The 20,952-nt window shown below is 47.1% G+C and overlaps 1 protein-coding gene across 1 annotated transcript in view; it reads left to right on the top strand.

The window, feature by feature from the left end:
• Nucleotides 1-6,185: 6,185 nt before the first annotated feature.
• Nucleotides 6,186-20,952, top strand: part of LOC308175852 (G patch domain-containing protein 2-like) — a gene marked incomplete at both ends in the record, with an annotated part of 27,491 nt that continues 12,724 nt past the window's right edge. The window contains 7 exons of the mRNA XM_080550408.1: nt 6,186-6,958; nt 14,295-14,356; nt 15,749-15,931; nt 16,394-16,473; nt 16,936-17,000; nt 17,133-17,172; nt 17,918-18,009. Coding sequence (XP_080406534.1) covers nt 6,186-6,958; nt 14,295-14,356; nt 15,749-15,931; nt 16,394-16,473; nt 16,936-17,000; nt 17,133-17,172; nt 17,918-18,009 — 1,295 coding nt within the window. The remainder of the gene's footprint in view (nt 6,959-14,294; nt 14,357-15,748; nt 15,932-16,393; nt 16,474-16,935; nt 17,001-17,132; nt 17,173-17,917; nt 18,010-20,952) is intronic.

The raw sequence follows: 20,952 nt of genomic DNA, 5'->3' as shown, positions 1-20,952 counted from the left end.
ACGTCCCATATTCACTCCAGATAAAAGCCTTTTTACAGCGCACAACAATTTATATTCCGGCAAAGAGGCTGCTTTTCTCTGTCAGTTTTCCAATCTCCGCTCCTGAACACACGTCATTAAACTTGTCTTGCCTTCCTGTATTTGTCCATCAGTCCTTCTTTTTACATAAAATCTGGCAGCATTATTCTGCAGGGTTTGATGGCACCCACTCATTTTTTCCCCTTGGAATGTTTGATTGGAAGAAATATAGCTGGTGGGCTGGGGCTATCTCCCCTCTCTCCTCTGTGGAATCATGCGCTTGATGAAATAGTGTTCCCCCAGCAAGAATAATAAAAACAGACTTGTGCATTACGGGGGGCTCTCAATCTGCCAGCTCGGCTGGAGCAGAGTGAAAAAAGCCTCCCTCCCCCCCTCCACTGCCTCCTGACAGATTTTTATAGTTATCCCACCAGATAAATGGGAATGGGTGACCAGGCGGATGGGGAAGGCCGTGCTGGAGGGAGTCAGCCCCACGGATGGGGTGCAGGGCCTGGGCTGAGATGACTGGTGAACACCCCCCCCCCCCCCCCAGCTCGACCAGCGGGCTGCTCGTGGAGAAATGAGATCTTTCACCCCCCAGCGTGTCCACTCCCATTCTTCCTAGTACACTCTACGGAGAGACGGTACGGTAGGGACCGAACAGAATATGCATAGATAGACACCCATTGCTTTTTTTTTGGGGGGGGGGGGTGTATATGTGCCTCACAAGGTGTATTGATACTTGAATAAATGGACATGGCCTTGTTTTTTATTTATTAGTTTTTTTTATTTTTTATTATTGGGGGGGTTGGCCTCAAAGATTACCCTAGACTCTCTCCAGCTGCTCTGAGCAGAGACGGGGGGTGGGGGGGGTCGCAGGGGGGGCTTTTTCATCAAGTGTTCATGTCATTGTTGCAGCCCATGGAAGTCCTACTCATCCCCTCTCTTGTGCCTGGGAGAATCAATCATGTTCATCAGACTCTCTCTGCCAGGCGTCATTGGCCCGGGCTGGTTGTTGTTCACCCTGACACATGACTGAGATATCACAGGCTAGAGATAAAAAGATCAGATGACTGAAGCTGAACCCCGGGCCCGCCCCATTCTGCCAGATTGACATATCAAACCTGCCTTCTTTAGGGGCAAAGCTGCTGACATCACTAAACTGTAGAAAAAAGACACCACACACAGGAAACAGTATGTGATCCCCCCCCCCCCCAGGTACAGAATGACAACAAGCAACTGTCACTACAGTTTGGTTTCCGTGACGACCAAAACGACGCCCCTGAGAGCGATCTATCATCCAGCTTTTCCGATTTTTTGTTCAGTTATGTTAATGGCGGCTTATGACATCTGCAGGCAGACAGCAGAAGTTCTGGGAAGCTTCGAGACAACTCAGAGTTAGCTTTTTGGGAAACACTTAAGAGGTTATGTTTATAAAGGGTTTTAAAAAGTTGGTATATACACTAATATGCACTATATACTGTAAGCATTTGTTAATACATTTATTAAAGATTAATAACAGTGCATTCACATACCAGCTCACTTTTCGTCAAGCACCAAACAACTATCACATATTCTGCCATTGAGTTGTATCAGATATTAATGATTTCTAAATGAATAATACACATGGCCAGTAATAAACTACTTATACAGTAAATCCTTTACAGACCCATTACAAACACAAAAGTGTTACCCAAAAATACAGAGAGTTATGTAGAGGCGTGCAAAGGATTCTCCAATACAAGGCTGCTTACATTCTGACGGCAGCAGAGAAAAATAATTAAATATATTGAGAGAGAGAAAAAAAAACAAAGAATCCAAGTCATTTGTTACAGTGTAAAAGTTTCCCAAGGTCATTGTGGAGAGTCATGTTTAACACAACACCAGAATACAGATCGCTTTTCCTTGTTGTACAAGTCACGCAGGCCTGGGGTCTTTAAACGATCATTATTACCATACAAATAGACAGATCTATTTAACAACCTTCTTTTTTATCGCATAACACTTATTCTTTAGTGTTGCTCCTTGAAAGGCATTGAAATGCGGCTCCCCTTTTTGCAGGGGAAGCGTCTAAGGGTTGATAAAGGCTCAGTGCAATAGACGAAGCAGGGCTGACATCTTCTTAAGAGATGATAGGAGAGCCAAATCAAATAGGATGGAGCAGTCACTCTCTGCACAGATAGGTAGCTCATTTCTGGTGGCTGAGAGTTTGCATCCCTAGTGGCGCTCTGCCTCGGAAAGATAGCTCACTCTGACTCCATTCATTATTTCATTCCCGGTCTCTCTCTTTTCACATTTTCAAGCCGTTTTCTTTTCTTTTTTTTACTTTGCTTTAATGAGTTGCGTATTTTCCCAAGTTTTGATGAGAATCTTTGAAATTTAGATTTTGAGACAAAATGCTTTAATCACATTCCTTTTTCATTATGTGTGAAAGAGGCGAAAATCAATTATTTCTATTAGACAAAGCAGATTGCAAATGAATGGAAGTGGTATGGCTTTTTGAAACAAAGGACCCACAGTGGCCCAGATAAGTGTGGCTCTCGTCCCCTGAGGTAAAGCATGTGGTTTGGGTGATTAAACAGTTTGCAAACATTTGCCCCCTCATCCAAGCATCAATGGGATGAGGCCTAGTACGTACCTAAGCCTACCAAAGATGATTAGCTAGTTGTTGTTGAACTTTTTTCGCAATGAAATACCAATCAAGAGACTCATCCTCCTCGCAACAAGAAACATCAGTGTTTTTCGTGCATATTTTCTGAGGCGTTTGTGTGCCTGACATTTTATTCAAAGCCTTCTGCCCTTTGTGCCACCCTGAGAAAAGAGTCTCCTCTGTCACACCAACGCTGGATAGACGTTTCCGGAAGTTTCCTCACAGACTATTTACTTTCAAACTTAATCCAGCATGCACTCAAACTCAACAGGATTGTCAGCTTGACACTTGGTGAAGCGAGCTAACTTTGCTATCATATCCGACACATTCTTGACAAATCCCTTTGACAATTATTTATTAAAATTAACTTCTCTTGCGGAGAGAGGGGCTCATTGAAAAGAAGAATTACACGACAGATAAAACACTTTATCGCTAGTGAAAGGCTAGACAATGTACGTAGAGAGAAATTGGGAAGATGGGTAGGAAACAATGAATATTAAGTGCCTTTAGAATCTAAAGCTGTCCTGCCGACTAAATTGAAACTGTATATCCTAAGGGGCCAAGTTTTCCAAATTGCTAATTACCGCCTCTGAAAGAGGAGCTGTTTCTGATATGTTGTGCTTGTGAAAGGCTGGCTACTTAATGAAGCAGTGGCTAAGGAAGTTTTTTTTCTCGTTTCGTTTTATTTTATTCCCCCCTCTCCGGCTTTTCAGTCCTCTCCGCGGACCGCCCGCCTCCCAGGCCAGAACAATGGCGGGCCCAGGAGCCCCGCTCTCTCCCGCGGGCCAGGCAAGAGAGCAGGCCGGGGGCTGGGTACTGAGGGAGCCGGCTGGCACGCTGAAATATGGAGGGGACAGATAAGGTGGCAGTGGCGCAGAGAGGCCCTCTCCCATGGGCCCAAGGGGAAATTTGCAGTTATTAAGAGGAAGATGAGAGAGATTAAATGGCTTTTGTGCTCTTTTTTTTTTTTCTTCTTCTTTTTTTTTTTATTATTTAGGCTGGGCTTCATCTGAGAGATGAAAGGAAGGAGTCGTAAATTACTTTTCACTTCATTCAGCTACGTTTTGGCTTCGAGGCAAACTTCAATTATTGGGACTTGTGTCAGACATTATAAAAACACTTATTTCTATTGTTTTTAGTATGAACTCACAGTAGCTTATCACACATGTTACAATTGATCCAGTCAAGTCAAGTTACAGTAGAGTGGCTATGAAGAAGACTAAACGATTGGGTATTTCTTAATATCACACACACGTCTATTTGAATGACTGGTAAAGACAGATTACAGCCTACTATAAGGACTATTATCAAGAAATTGCACACTATCAAAATATCATTGTATTATCAAATACAACACATAGGCCTATTGGAAGATACTTTGTTGTGTAATATGAAAACAAAATCATTCAAATACTTTAAAACGCTTTGGCATATGCTCCTTACTGTGAATCGTAGCAGAGAGAGATCGACAAGAGAGATCCACCACATTGATTACAGCCATACGAAGGGTTGCGTAAAAATAAAAAAATAAAAAAGCCAGTAGGGGCGGAAACAGAAGCTATCTATGGGCGGAAATGACTTCATTCGTTTGACAGTCGGGCGGAAGTACGTGTAGTGTTTACAGCTGTGAGAACTGCGGCGGGTGAGTGTCCAAACAACAACACACTCGGTTACCGTTACATAACAATAATAATATTGTAATAATAATAATAATAACCTTTATTTGTATAGCACTTTTCCTGCAAACGTTGCAGCTGAAAGTGCTTTAACATATCCAACATAACATATATGATAACATAATAACAATATGATATCGTTTCGTCGAGGCATGATGAGATATACTCATCATAGCTGCAACGTTTGCAGGAAAAGTGCTCTACAAATAAAGGTTATTATTATTATACATATGTTTTATTATACATCATTTTCAAACGTCTCTCTCATTTCTAATGCTTTGAAAAAACACATATATGTAACGAATGACGATGTTATTGTAAAACGTATGTTCGTTTGTAATGCTCACGTTTAGGTTCAGGCAGCACCTTATGGCAAGGATTAGGCTGATACTACGAGAGGGATCAGCTCCAGAAATACATTTAAAACAATCAAAATTGAAGGACAGGGAACACTTTTCTTCCCACGACTCATCCTTAGTGGCTATGATGATTGCGGTCACGTTCATCACTGCCATAGTCTAGCCTGCTGTGACACGCTTCATGATGCTCAATCATGAGTCGTGATGCATCTTACATCATCATGAGGGTTATACGCCCTATACACTGTAACTGTATATACCTCTAAACTATACTGATGTTTACAATACTACCTCTGCACACTGTATATTACATAGTTACCTATCACTACCATTCTGGTTCTATCATGTTTTATATCACTATTTGCACATCTGGTTAGATGTTGAACTGCATTTCGTTGTATTGTACTTGTACTCTGCAATCACAGTAACGTTGAATTTAATCTAATCTAATCTAATACCCACTGATATTACTCTCCACTATATTTTAAGTCATTGGTTGTACCTTTTGAGGTATTGTGTGATGGCAGTACTAGGTTGCAATAGTATGCTATAGCCTGCTGGTAGACATGGTAAAGAAACACACAAAAACAAGGCACTCCTATAGCAAGTGATGGTGCTGTGCTCTCCCTTACAAGCATCATTCAAATGCCTTAAATGCAGCACTAATACATCTGCATATGGTTTTGACAGCCACTTATATATACGGTAGGAGGCTAAGTGTTATGACACCTGCGCAATAATAATAACTTTTATTTGTATAGCACTTTTTCTGCAAACGTTGCAGCTCAAAGTGCTTTAAACAAGGCCATTGTAATCCATGTCAGCAGGGTAGGCATTTTGCTGTATTACTTAGCCATTATGCAATGTTATGTTATGTTATGTTATGTCATGTGCCAATCAAATCAATACTGGATGGATCTAGTCTGTTCCAGTGTACCTGTGGTAGCCTTACCTTACCTTACCTCCCCTTACCTCCCCTTACCTCCCCTTACCTTACCTTACCTCACCTCCCCTTACCTCCCCTTACCTTACCTCCCCTTACCTCACCTCCCCTTACCTCCCCTTACCTTACCTCCCCTTACCTTACCTCCCCTTACCTCACCTCCCCTTACCTCACCTTACCTTACCTTACCTTACCTCACCTCCCCTTACCTTACCTTACCTCCCCTTACCTTACCTTACCTCACCTCCCCTTACCTCACCTTACCTTACCTTACCTCACCTCCCCTTACCTCCCCTTACCTTACCTTACCTCACCTCCCCTTACCTCCCCTTACCTTACCTTACCTCCCCTTACCTTCCCTCACCTTCTCTTACCTCCCCTTACCTTACCTTACCTCCCCTTACCTTACCTTACCTTACCTTACCTCACCTCCCCTTACCTCCCCTTACCTCCCCTTACCTTACCTTACCTCCCCTTACCTTACCTCACCTTCCCTTACCTCCACTTACCTTCCCTCCCCTCCCCCTTGCAGCAGCAGCATGATGGATGAGCTGGTGCATGACCTGGTGTCAGCCCTGGAGCAGAGCTCAGAGCAGACCAAGCTGGAGGAGCTGTGGGAGGAGATGGTCTTGAGCCCGCTGCAGCAGCGCAGGCAGATCCGCCGCCGCCGGGGCCGCAAGCGCCGCTGCGACTCCTCCTCCTCCTCCCTCCTGCACCCTGCGGCGGAGCACGGCGGCCGCTGCTGCCTCAGCGAGGCCTCAGAGTCCAGCCTGGACGAGGCCGCCAAGGACTACCGGGAAAACGCCACCCCCACCGCTCCGGCCCCCACCGCCACAGCAACCGCCGCCTCTGCTAACTACAGTGACTCAGACGACATGGCAGTGGTTGCCAGGCGCTGGCCCTCTTCCTTCTCCGGCGGCAACTCCATGAGGACCGCGGTGAAACAGCACTCCTGGCCAGAGTCGGACTCGTTCACGGAGAACACCGCGGGGGGGGGGCGGCCGCCGCCGCTGAGGAGGCGCAGGAAGGTGAAGCGCATGACCTCGGACGTGACGGTCAGCCTGCAGCAGAAGCTGACCGTGTCCGGGGTGGGGGACGGAGGCGGCGAGCGGGGGGGCGGGGGAGGGAACCACAGGTCGTCCAAAAAGCAGCGGCTGTCGAGGCTGAAGAAGGTGGCGGGTGGCTGGGTGGGGGTGGGGGTGGGGGGGGAGGCAGGCAGAGCTGGGCGCAGGGCAGAGGAGTGCTGGAAGGAGAAGACCACATTGGAGGCCAAGGAGCAGAGAGAGGCTTCGGATGAGAACATGTCTGAAGGGTAATGTTCCAAAAACTATGCTACTATTATTACCTTTTAATATCGACCACTACCAGTTATAGGCCTGTTATGATTTAGAATAATGATCAGGGCAGGAGGCATTTTTCATATGAGAACGTTTTTACATTTTTGAAATTGTGCATTCTTTCAATCAAATGCATATTTCTCAAACAATTAGGCTACAATATTCAAAACAGATCAATAGTGAATTATGTTATTGCTGTCTTTGTTGACACACTATACAGTGCATAAGAGTTTCAGGGGTGACTTGGAAGTTTGCATTTGATTGTGTACACAATCAAATGCAAACTTCCAAGTCACCCCTGAAACTCTTATGCTCCAATTAACCTTTTGTGTGGTAAAGTTACTAAGGCAGTTAAACCTGTGATATAAAAGTCATGGGCATAACTACTATCTGACAGCGGCAATTAAACAGGGCGACATTTAAAATGATCTATACCGCCTGCCTTGGTTTGTCGATATTCAACGTGGGCCCCCATCTAAAACAAAAAAATGTATCCCAGTGATGCCTCTCTCCACTTTAAAGTATCGAATTGACATTAAAAATGAATGATATTTCCCCCTCATTCTCATCTCCTCTCTGGCTGAGGTGATCAGAGGGGGAGGGATTTCTGATGGCTTAGCCCCAAGGCAGCAGTCAGCTCATTATTTGGGGTTTGAGAAATATTGTCACAAATAAATAAGTTGTTTGGTTTAGGCCTAGTATTGATTGGTTTAGATTAGAAGGAACATTTCTTTTCTCAGCCTTGATAATTAAAGCTAGCTGGCTGTCCCCGTGTCCCAGAGTGCAACAGTGTTCTACTGTGTGCATTTCATTTCATTCAACAAAATAAGATACACACACCACTCTAACTATCTATGAGTGCCTTTGGAATACCAATACCAATCATCATGGGGTCGGTTGATAATAATAATAGGTTTACCACATTAAGTAACCCTGGCCACTGAGCCAGTACTCTGAACGAGAGGTAAATATTTGCGCAAAAAATAAATAAATAAATCGCAATGAGGTCATAATTAATCTCCTCTTCTGCTGTCCCCATAGTGGAAATCACTGTAATGGGGGAAAAAAGAGACTTCACCATGAACCGGTAGTCCCATAGAAGTGGCTTGTTTAACCTGGTTGGTCCCTCTGTACCTCCCTGTGTCGTCGTCCCCCACCGTAGGTGCTTCCACAGGGTATTCCCCCCTTGATGATCTCATTATCTGTTGGCACCGTATATAAAAAAAAGATGTCTGTGGTAACCAATAATGGGGGGGAGACAGAGGGCTTTACATCTTCTGGTTTAATTTGTGGCGACCCTCCTTGGCCCCTCAACGGTACTTGTTTTCTTACTTTATGGAAAAATCAATAGCCGTTCTGACAGAAAACAGCTCCGGAGAAAGAAATTAATGGGAACGCGGTGGCACGCTGTCAATCATTTCTCACTTACACAACACAACACACACGCTTCTGATTGCTGCTCGGTGCTCAGACTGTCGCTTTGTACTCAGGACTAAACAATCTGTGTGGGCTAAGTCCTGGCGGAGCCTGGAGGAAATGGAAAAACGGTCGCTGTGATGGGGGTTGACAGTGGTACAACAGCAATATTTAGACACCGGGAAGAAAATAAAAAAAATAAAAAATATGATCCATTTGATGTGGCAGCTAGAGTACTAGACAGTTTACTGTTGAAATGCCTTTTTCACCCTCTAGATTTCATTGGTTGTTCTGGCTGGTCTGGCTGGTCTGTGTTCGTTCCATTAACCTCTTCCAGTGTTGTGGGTCTGGTCTTCTAAACGTCGCTTGCCTTCAAGGTCACCAAGGCTCCTCAGATGGTGCATACACACACACACACACACACACACACACACACACACACACACACACACACACACACACCAGACCTAGCCTTTAGCCACCCAAGTGTGTGTGTGTGTGTGAGCAGATGTTGGCAGCTCCCAGCTGGGCTCCACATCCTTGATTAGACCTGCCTTGGCCCTGCTGGCTCTGAGGCCACCTGGTGCCCCAGTCTGGCCCAGAGAACAGGCCTCACCTGTGGGTGGAGGAACCTAGAGACACAGCCTCTGGTGGAGGTGGTGGTGGCGGTGGTAGTGGAGGTGGATGTGGTGGTGGTGGTGGTGGTGGTGGTGATGGTGGTGGTGATGGTGGAGGTGGTGGTGGAGGTGGTGGTGGAGGTGGTGGTGGTGGTGGTGGTGGTGACAGTGGTGTTGGTGATAATGGTGGTGGTGGTGGTGATGGTGAGGGTGGTGGTGGTGGTGATGGTGATGGTGATAATGGTGGTGGTGGTGAAGATGGTTGTGCTTTCACCATGGACAACCTTGAGGTGGTATAGAGGAGGAGGAGGTGGGGAGGGGTGGTGGTAGTGGTGGTTGAGGTGATGGTGGTGGGGCTGGGGGTGGAGGTGGGTGAGGAGGTGGTGGAGGTGGTGGTGAAGGTGGAGGTGGTGGTGGTGGTGGAGGTGGTGGTGGTGGTGGTGGTGGTGGTGGAGGTGGTGGTGGTGGAGGTGGTGGTGGTGGTGGTGGTGGTGGTGGTGGTGATGGTGATGGTGATGGTGGTGGTGTTGGTGGTGGTGGTGGGGGTGGTTGTGGTGGTGGTGGTGGTGGGGGTGGTGGGGGAGATGGTGATGGTGGTGGTGTTGGTGGTGGTGGTGATGGTGATGGTGATGGTGGTGGTGGTGGTGGTGGTGGAGGTGGTGGTGGTGGAGGTGGTGGTGGTGGTGGTGGTGGTGGTGGTGGTGATGGTGATGGTGATGGTGGTGGTGTTGGTGGTGGTGGTGGGGGTGGTTGTGGTGGTGGTGGTGGTGGGGGTGGTGGGGGAGATGGTGGGGGTGGTGGTGGAGATAGAGGAGGTGGTGGTGGTGGTTGTGCTTTCACCATGGACAACCTTGAGGTGGTATAGAGGAGGAGGAGGTGGGGAGGGGTGGTGGTGGTGGAGGTGGTGGTGGTTGAGGTGGTTGAGGTGATGGTGGTTGAGGTGATGGTGGTGGGGCTGGGGGTGGAGGTGGGTGAGGTGGTGGTGGAGGTGGTGATGGTGGTGGTGGAGGTGGTGGTGGTGGTGGTGGTGGTGGTGGTGGAGGTGGTGGTGGTGGTGGGGGTGGTTGTGGTGGTGGTGGTGGTGGTGGTGGTGGTGCTTTCACCATGGACAACCTTGCCACCAGTAAAAAAAACACAAGCCATTGTGCGTGCGTTAGTCACACTCCCACTCACGTCACTTTGTAATTTGGATTTTTGAAAAACTCTACGAGGAGTTTTTTGCAAGGGGGGGGGGGGCTGCATTCCATTCGCTGAAGTTCATTTTCATAAATCTCTGAGACTAATCCAATTACCAGAGCTCAGGGACGGTGGGATAACCTTATAATCAGACTGCCTATGGAAGGGGGCATGGATTTGGGTTGGAGCGGCTTGTTTGAAGAGCCCCACAGATCCATTGTTATCAGCGCCTTCCCCCCCACCCCCCCACCCCTGTCTCTGCCTGCTCCTTAGTGCTCTGCTGAAAGAGCCCAGGCTCAATAAATGGCGTCCGGCCCGTAATCTCTGTGCTAACTGGCCTGCCTCTCCCAGGAGCCAGGGATTATATCCTAATGATTAGTCCTCATCTGGATACAGTGGTTTTTGCTTCACCTCTCTCAGGCTTTTATGGCAGACAATGGGGCCGTGGGGAGCTGATTAGTTCAGCCCAAGAAAGCTGAGATGTTTGTTTGAAGGGAGGCTTTCTCCCAGATTGGAACGCTGCTCTCTTCTCTCAGAACGTGGATCTCTGTCCTTGTCTTAATTGAGTGCCACCATGGATGCGTGGGATGTCTTATTTAATATGATGGTGCCTCGTGTGAAGTGAGTGACGGTATTTGTTTGGCAAAGGCAAATGACATAAAGGTTTTGTTTATCTTAACTTTACCTGTAAATTATAGTGACATCGGAAAAATAATCCTTGATCATTGAACTGATGAAAACAGTTGGAGCTAAGGTAAAACAGTTGGGGCTAAGTTAAAACAGTTGGGGCTAAGCTAAAACAGTTGGTGCTAAGTTAAAACAGTTGGAGCTAAATTAAAACAGTTGGAGCTAAGCTAAAACAGTTGGTGCTAAGTTAAAACAGTTGATGCAAAGTTAAAACAGTTGGTGCTAAGTTAAAACAGTTGGTGCTAAGTCAAAACAGTTTGGGCTAAGTTTGACCAAAATATTTGTCAACTTTTCTAGCCAAAGGTCGTGTCAAACGAAAGAGGTGTTTCTATTGGTCCCAAGAAAAATGGCGGCCTCAATTATTCATGGCATTAATTAGGCAGTACTTAATGGAAACGGTTTCACATTGACTCAGGGCTGCTTCCAGCGACATCACATTACACCTTTAATACAGATAAATACTTAATGTGTGGCTCTAATTAATTGTTTATGCCTGTGGGTTCTTTTTCAAACTTTGCACAAAATCCCCCCCCTGTAAGAAGCAAACACATTTTTCAATTGAGAAAGAGACAAAGCTGAACCATTGCTACAATCTGTTATATATTTTATACTTACTTATTTACTTATTTGTCTAATCTATATATATATATTTAAATTCTCCCCCATTGTTGAGAAACTCTATTGGTAGACACAGTTACCACCACAGATATTGTATATAACCTCCAGAACATTCTCCTTGAGCCAAGTAGGCTATATCAGAGAGGGGGAGAGAGAGAGGGGGAGAGAGAGATGGGTGAGTGGGATGGAGAGAGGGGATGGCAGGGCGAGAGGGGGAGGGAGAGAGACAGAGAGAGGGAGAGATAGAGACAGAGAGAGAAAGCGATAGAGAGAGAGAGAGAGGGGGGGGGGTGGAGGGAGTGAAGGAGGGAGAGAGAGAGGGAGGGAGGGAGGGAGAGAGTGAGGGAGGGAGAGAGAGGGAGGGAGAGAGAGAGAGAGAGAGGGAGGGGGAGGGGGAGAGAGAGAGAGATCGAGAGAGAGAGAGAGAGAGAGAGAGAGAGAGAGGGAGAGGGAGAGAGAGAAAAACCTGGCAGCCATGACCTGAAAGAACCCTTAATGCTTATTATAGTGATAGCGTAGATAGCATATATCCAGGAGGGGGCTTGGCCGGTGGACGTGCCCTCTACTGATGTTGCACAGGGAGCTGTGTGCTCCAGATGCTCAGCCGTGTGTCCAGAGGTAGGGGGGGGGGACTGCTGAGAGGAGGCCTGGGGAATCAGGCTCTGGAGGAGGGGGTGGGGGGGTGGAGGGATGGTCCAGGGGCTGCTTGACTAGGCCAGACTTCTTCCTCCAGATTCCCTGGAGAGGCCTGGTCCCTCTCACATCTGCTTCTCCGGTGTGTGAGGGGAGGTGGTGCACGACCATCTGGCCAGAGAGAGAGAGAGAGAGAGAGGGGCAACAGCCTGGGCCGGTGGTGTGCGTCGCCCCGCTTCTTAAGAGGCGGCAAAAAATGGCAAAGCACCATATCAGCGCATTACTGTATCTGTCTGACCCTGCCAGTCTGTCTGCCCCTGGAACCAAGGTCAGCGCTGATCCACCACCACAAAGCTAAACTCAACAACGCACACAAGACCCATCACGCACGTACGCGCACGCACGCACGCACGCACGCACGCACGCACGGGCGGACGCACACACACACACACACACACACACACACACACACACACACACACACACACACACACACACCTCCCTGTGGGGAGAAATGGGTCTTTAAGTTGTTTGTTTTACTGTGGCCAGTTGGCATGCCAAGAGAGAAAGTGAAAGATATGTCAAAATCAGTATCTCGACCAACCCCGCTTCTGACAGAGCTCGAATCTAAAGGGTCTATTAAAGCGATACATAACAAAAACACACAGTGTATACTTTGTAAAACAAGTGACACAATGTACCAGCCAGAAATACTGACTCTTAAAAATGTCCCCGTCCAATGTCCAGCATCACAAAAATATTATTTTGTCAAAAGCCCTCCCAAAAAAAAAAGAAAAAAGGTCCACTGAGTTCCTTCTCCTCTGTGACCTTGGCGTCTCTCTGGAGCACCCAGCTCAAGGTGGCGGTCTGGCGGAGGTGTGTGGGTGTGTGGGTGGTCGCGGGGGGCTGGGAAGGGCGGGGGGGGGGGGGGGGTACAGGGGTGACACAGGGGGCACCAGCCTGGGGGCATGCAGCAGTGGGGCCAGCCATGGAGAGCAGCCGTCTGGGGGCTACAGCAGCAGAGGCAGCAGCAGCCCTCCACAACACAACAGATGCTAGCAGCCAGTTGTTGTTCTGTGGAGGCAGGCAGGCAGCACGTCCGCAGGGGGCCCGGCTCCCTCTCTCTCTCTCTCCGAGCGGGCGGGCGGGAGGGAGGGAGGCACCCAGACGGAGAGGGGTAGGCTGGGGACGCTGTCGCCCATCCGCCCGCCCGCCCCGCTCTCCTCCCTTCCCTCCTCCTGTCATCCTCCGGAACGCAGGGCCAGATTAGATTGGAGCTGACAGCGGAGGATATTCAATTAGATTGTGCATGTCACTCAGTGGCTTCGATCAGAGTCCTTCTCTTCCCTTCTTCCCTCTCTCTCCGTGTCTTTGTGTTTGTGATGGCCACCAGTCGGGGTGGGGGGGGGGAGAGGAGAGCAGCTATGCCGTCGTCTTTTTCGTGGCGGTTGTTTTTGTTTTGTTTATGTCGACCGACCTCTAGTTCTGGGTTTACTCGTTTATTCTGTTATGGAACGTTACATAGTTAGATGTTAACATTTTCGGGGGCTTGTAAGGGCTTTCGATTCACATTGTTCGGGTTTTCAAACGCGTGACCTTTTTTTGACCCTAAAACCCCACTGATTTTAAAAAGGTCTGTCGCAACAGAACGCTCTTTGATCTTTCTATGTTGAGTTTATTCGTATGTATCACTGTTATTTCTTCGTTGTTATTACTAGTCAAACTGAATCGAACTGACTGAATCGAACTGACTGTCCTCCATCAGGACACCGCTTTGCCTTGCCTGCTTCTAGAACAAACCGCTATTCCAAATCCTTCATCCCTTCTGCGGTCAGACTGTTAAACTTGGATAGGCGTATTCTTTGATTGTTGAATTGTGTTGTATTACTTCAAGGTACCCACAATACCCAATGATCTTCTTAGCTCCTGGTGCACTTGTCGTTGTTGTTGTTGTTGTTGTTGTTGTTGTTGTTGTTGTTGCTGTTGTTGCTGTTGTTGCTGTTGTTGCTGTTTGTATGTGGTGAGAAATTTTTTGGTTTTTCTGTGAACATGCTGCTCTAAATGAATTGCCCCTAGTGGGCTAATAAAGTTGTTTGAATTGAATTGAATTGAACTGAACTGTCTTGATGCTTCCTGTTTCCTGTTTCCTGTTTCCTATCTGTAGTGAGACCAGCAGCGTGTGCAGCAGTGATCCGGGCCTGTTCACCAACGACGAGGGAAGACAAGGTACCGACGTTCAACACACGATCACACAGTTAACTTACCACCGTGGTCCGCAACGCCCCCCCCCCCCCCCTACCCTGGACACCTTCAAACCAGCCCTCAAAACCCACCTGTTCACCAAGGCCTTTGGTCCCTAGTTTAGTTTTTGTCACTGTCTCTGTTTTTTTTTTTTTTTATTCTCTGTCTGACTGGTTTTCTGTACCAGTAAAGCGTCCTTGGGTTCTTGAAAGGCTCTATATAAAACCAAGATATTATTATTATTATTGTTATTGTTATTGTTATTATTATCATCACACTCTGTCAGATTACCAGCATAAAACACACAACTAGGGGACAGGAACTAGCCTGACTACAGCACACTACATTGTCCTCTTTTGGACTGTAACAAAAATGCTGCTGGTGAGACAAGAGGAAAAGAGGAGTTCTGACACAATGGGCTGGTTGCCGAGCAGCCAGGCGCCTCTAATAAGACGTAGTCATGTCGTGTTAACGAGCGCTGAAGCCTCTGCTAATCTCGTTAGCCGCGGTGGGCCGAGGCAGCCCCCTGATTTAACAGTTGTCACTACACCTTGACTGTGAGAGGCATGGCCCCCGCGCTCACGCCGCTGACTGACAGCTCTGCGGAGGACCCCCTCCCCCCCCGCTGTAGGGGAGAGGCTGGGAGGACCAGGGGAGGCTGGTGGAGGTAGAAATCGGAGGACAGGGATAATTGTAAACACATGGAATGCCGTGAGGAATGAGGAATGGTATCACACGTGTTTGATACCGTTCCTCATTCCGTTCCTTGCATTACAGTGTAACAGCCCCGTCCTCCGATTTCTACCTGCTCTAGCCTCACCTGGTTAGAGTACATGGAGAGGTACAGAGACCCTATGGCCTTGTTCCGTTACTACAGTAAATACACTCTCATAACAGACTTTTACTCACAAGGTGTTTTTTTTTTTTTTTGCTCTTCACTGAATGGTATGGTTTTCCCCTTTTGCATGTGTTCTAAGATCGAATATCATCGACAGTTATATCAACATTTTTGCCATTTAGCAGACGCCTAAGTCCAAAGTGAAGGGTGGTAGTAGATGTACAGTACAGGGTGGTAGTAGATGTACAGTACAGGGTGGTAGTAGATGTACAGTACAGGGGGGTAGTAGATGTACAGTACAGGGGGGTAGTAGATGTACAGTACAGGGTGGTAGTAGATGTACAGTACAGGGGGGTAGTAGATGTACAGTACAGGGGGGTAGTAGATGTACAGTACAGGGGGGTAGTAGATGTTTCTACTAGGAGGGACAGTTCAGGTGTAGCCTGAAGAGATGGGTCTTCAGTTTACAGTGGAAGATAAGTAGATGGTAGTCTCTAGTACACAGACGTGTGTCTGACGGTGCTGTTCCTGTGCTGAAGGTGATGATGAGCAGAGTGACTGGTTCTTCGAGGGGGAGTGTGGGGCGGGGATGGGGGGGGTCCGCGGCCTGCTGCCCACCTGGGACCCAGAGACCCCCCCGCCTGTCCTGGAGGTGCTGGGGGCCGGCCTGAACAAACACCCCCCCCACACCTTCCTGCAGCCGGCACGGCCCTCTCAGAGAGGTGAGGACGGGGCCACACACACACACACACAGACAAGCACACAAACACACACATCCACGTACGCACACACACACGCACACACACACACACACACACACACACATGATCCACACACACAGGACACGATCCACACACACGCACACACACACACACACACACACACACACACACACACACATACACACAAGTCACGATCCACCCACACACACACACACACACACACACACACACACACACACACACACACACACAAACACAATCCACACTGCTCCTAGCTGTCTGTACCAGTGCAAACTCTCCTAGCTATAACTAATCAGAATTAATACCATGTCCTTTCATTGTAATAATGAGCAACAGAAAGGTCAAAGGTCAAACAGCCCTCCCGATCTTCTTCTCCATCTGAGAAGTGTTGTTGTGGTCGTGTGGTGGTGTGGTAACCATGGTAACCGTGTGGTGTTGCAGGGTATCATGCCCGTCTGAACCGTCTGCCTGGCGTGGCCGCGCGCTGCATCAGGAAGGGCCGCCGGAGGCTGCCCAGCAAGGTGAGGCAGAACAGCGAACCCTGGCACATGTTTGTGTTCAGACTTTTATTCTGAAAAATGGAAATAAATCGGACCGGACAAAATGTAAGCTCATTTGTGGTGTGGTGACTTGATTTATTTCAAATCACCTTTAAAAAAGCATTGATTAAAAACACATTGTTTTACTGTTGTAACGGTGTTGAAAATCAACAAAGCACACTCGCTAGTCGAGCCAAAAATATTGCAATGGCAATGGATTCGTGAGTGAGTTACGTTTTTTCCGAATAAAAGTCTGAACGTTTTGTCAGTTGCCGACTTGTTCCCCCCCCTTTCACCAGCTGCCGTCACATTTGATAGATAACTACTGCTGATGGAAATACGACTGTGATTACTTGACCTGTCCTCCTGCTTTGTGTGTGTGTGTGTGTGTGTGTGTGTGTATGTGTGTGTGTGTGTGTGTGTGTGTGTGTGTGTGTGTTGCAGGACAACAGTATGGCCGTGTCCGTGGAGAGAATGAAGCTTTTCTCTCAGGATCCCTACCAGAAAAAGTAGGCGATGCTGTTTGGTGTTGTGGCTCAGCAATATTATGCTCACGTCCGTTTGATATGTGAGATCCATGTTGTTCATCTGTGCTCATCATCATCGTTGTGATTATGATCATTTTACTATTTTTTTGCTAGTTTTTGGCTGCCTTCCATTGGAAAACGAAACCGGAGCCAGGTACAGTATATATATATATATTATATATTTATGTATATGTACAGTATATCTATATATTTTTGTTTGTTTGTTTGGCTACTATGCTGAGTGAGACATCTGCTGTCTCCAGTCCTAGTTTTGGGGCCTCCCAGTTTCACAGATGGAATAAATCACACTTTCAATGTTAAATCTCCTTTGAAGATGCTGTTTAGTCTAGGATTAGGCTTAAGCCTTGTCTGTGAATCCGGCCCGTAGTGTGTAGAGTCACTCCCTGTCCCCCGTCGTAGACTGAAGACCTCCACCTCTTCAGGCTGCACCTTAGCTGCCCCTCCTATAGCTGCCCCTTCCTCCTGTCTGTTGTGTTTATAACACACTTTATTTTTCAGGGGGGTATTCCATCAACATTGCTAAAGGAAAATCCAGGCTTATTTTGATAAGTCTCGTGAGAGTTCTCAAAATAAGGCTGGATTTTTTAGTAAATGTGATGGAATACCCTCCAGGTCTCTTATCCTGTGTTTTAATATGTTACTGTCGTTTTATCCTGACCGAGTACTAGTTTGTATTTGATATTTGATTTAAGTTTTCTTATTGTTGTAAGTCGCTTTGGACAAAAATGCTAAACGCCCTAAATGTAAATATACTGTACTGTGGATATCTCCTAACATGTCTGTACTGTGGATATCTCCTAACATGTCTGTACTGTGGGTAACTCCTAACATGTCTGTACTGTGGATAACTCCTAACATCATCATCCATGTTTCTACAGTTCAACCCTCTGTGTCCGTTACCGGTCTACCCCATCGACATGTCTCCTGACGGCTCCCACCGGAGGTGCTCCTCCTCCATCTGCAAGAACAGGTACCAGGGAACTGCTGACTACTAACACTAGAACAGCCATGCCTTTTTTACCTATTATAAGAGCCGCCTCGGGGGTCAAATGACCATAGTCTTTACAATGGGAAGATGCTACTTACACACAACGACCTCTAGTTGGCGCATGTGTAAATGAGCTTGCCTCAGAAAAACTGCAAAATAGCTTCATACTAGCTTATCCTGAGGTGATTTTGAAAATGTAAGGATACTGGGTGGCAGAACGCACATATCTAGGAAAAGTCATGAAAGGAGGGTCCTGAAATGTTATCGAGTGCAAAGATAAAAAAAAAGAATTACTCGCATGGTCAAATGACCCCTAACCCACGGCTGTTCTGGTGTTAATACTACATGCCATTTAGCTGACGCTTTTATCCAAAGCGAGTACTTACATTGTTCAGTATATATATACGGTGCCCGGCGGGAATCGGCCTAAGCTTGTTGTCAGCGCCGTGCTCTACCCACTGAGTCCACAGAGGACCTTTATTGAACGTAGGGACACGTTCCGCCTCTTCTGGGCGTATTAGAGCCATCGAGCACCTTCTTCTCTTCAATAGCTCAATATATTGACAATGTATTAACCCTCCCAAATGAACCAGTCACTAAACACAGGTCACTTTTGAACCCGAAGCACAAAGCAGGCCATACATCACAGTTTTTACCTAAGAGACATGTGTCTGAAGTGTGTGTGTAGGGGGGGGGGGGGCGGCGGGGACATCAACCATCTCCTTAGAGGCCGGAGCTCAAAGTGTGACCTTGTTACCTCAAGACTTGGAATGGACATGTTGATGACATCACATCAAGCTGACTGGGGCATGATGGGAACAAAAAAACAGGGGGTAGTGATGGCCTAACAGGGGTAGTGGTAGTGGCGTGGCGTAGTGGATAGTGAGTTGGACTGGTGATCAGAAGGTCATGAGTTCAAATCCCACCTGGGGAACACCAACTCCCTGTAATCTCTCATTTTAAGTCACTATGGATAAAAGCGTTAAAATGTGAAGATGTGTGTCGTGCTGTGGTGTGACTGGCCTGTGGTCCTCTCGGCCTTCAGTGTGTGTGCGTGTGTGTTTGTGGGTGTGCGAGAGGAGTGTGTCACAGAAGAGAATGAGGGCGTGGGTGAGGCCGTAGAAACACTGATTTGCATGTACATGCAGGCTTGGTCTGCACTTTGAGCACAGTGGGGTATAATACTACTCAGTTCAATCATGCTATTTTCAAGGTTATCTTTATCCCAAATATAGAAATGCAATAAGTGAACTTGATGAATGATAGTCATAGGTTCGAATTTCTAAATCCCAGTTTTTCTGGAAATGCGTATATATATATTTTTTTTTTATTATCTAAAAGGAGTTAGTCAAAGAAGGCCTAGAATAGCTCTAAGTGTTGTTGGGACGTGCATGGCGGATTGTTAAACAGCCTCTTCACTCTCGGTCCCTGCGCCTCTTCATCGCATTGTTTCCACGGGAGGCTCTTTATGGCGCATTCTTAATTCAGTTTCAAGCTCTCTCCCTCCCTCTCTCTCTCTCTCTCTCTCACCCTCTCTCTCTTGGGCTGTTTCACAGAGCCCTCCACTGCTCCTTGATGAGGCGTAAAAACACCACAGCTATGAAAAGGCCTCAACTTCTTAGAGCTTTTTCTTTTTCTAAACTGCCCCTTTCTTCTCCACCTGAAAGGTTCCTTCAGATGGCGGGTTTGAGGCATTGTGAATACTAATTTATCTCTATTAAAAAAAAGCCCTCATCTCCTCATATCCCTGTCCCATGCTCTCATTTGAATGGCGGACTCAGGGGAGGTCTCTTAATTCCTTTATAGAGGGTTTCAAGACCCTTCACTTCAAAAAGTATAAATCATACTCCCAAATGAACGAGAGAGAGAGAGGGAGGGAGAGAGAGAGGGAGAAAGAGAGAGAGAGGGAGAGAGGGATTGACGACTGGTGCTTCTGATGTGTTCCGTTGGACGGCACAAGCCAAATTCGTCTCCCCCGAGCTGCTCAAATTCACTCTCCAGCGAGATGGCTTCTCTCTCTCCCTCTCTCTCCCTCTCTCTCTCTCTCTCTCTCTCTCTCTCTCTCTCTCTCTCTCTCTCTCTCTCTCTCTCTTTCTCTCGCTGTCCTTACGACTTGGCCCTCTGCCGACTGTCCGATCAGCCGCTCCTCCCCCTTAACCAAGTCACCCAACTCTTACACATACACACAGGGGTGCCTTTACAAAACATGCATACACACACACACACACACAAACAAAAACATGCACACACACACACGCACACGCACACACACACACACACACACACACACAAACACACACACACACACACACACACAGGGATGCTTTTATAAACATGCACACACACATGCACACACGTGCACACACACACACAAACAAAAACATGCACACACACACACGCACACACACACACACACACACACACACACACACACACACCACACACAAACACACGCACACACTCGCACACACTCACACACAAATGGAGTTGATAAACACACTTATGTAGTGCATCAGCGTGACAGAGACAGAGTGTAGATGTAGTGCTGTAGTATTGTAGCACTGTAACCAGGCCCAATGCAAAAACATCAAATTTGCCAAACAATTGGCTTCAGTATTATTCTCACTTTTTTGGGAGAAACTTATTCGCATGATCGATCTTTCTTTTCATTGCACTGAGCTCTCATATATCTGACTTGTCTTGTGTTTCAAAATACCCTTGAAAGAAAAGTGTTTTCTCAGCGCGGGAGGAAAGTATAAACATTAATCTTGTATCGTTCCACAGAGGTTGAAATGATACTGTATTAATACAAACTGTCATCTCCTGTTTCGGCGGCTGTTTGACGGCAACTATCAGAGACTTGGGGTATTAAGTGACGATGGCTGAGGGGGGTTACATATTTATCCTCGTATTGGCGCGTTACAG

The sequence above is a fragment of the Nansenia antarctica genome (assembly GCF_963989245.1).
Source record: "Nansenia antarctica genome assembly, chromosome: 1".
NCBI lineage: Eukaryota > Metazoa > Chordata > Actinopteri > Argentiniformes > Microstomatidae > Nansenia > Nansenia antarctica.
Note: the sequence above shows the minus strand (reverse complement) of the source record. Positions and strands in the feature narration are given on the sequence as shown.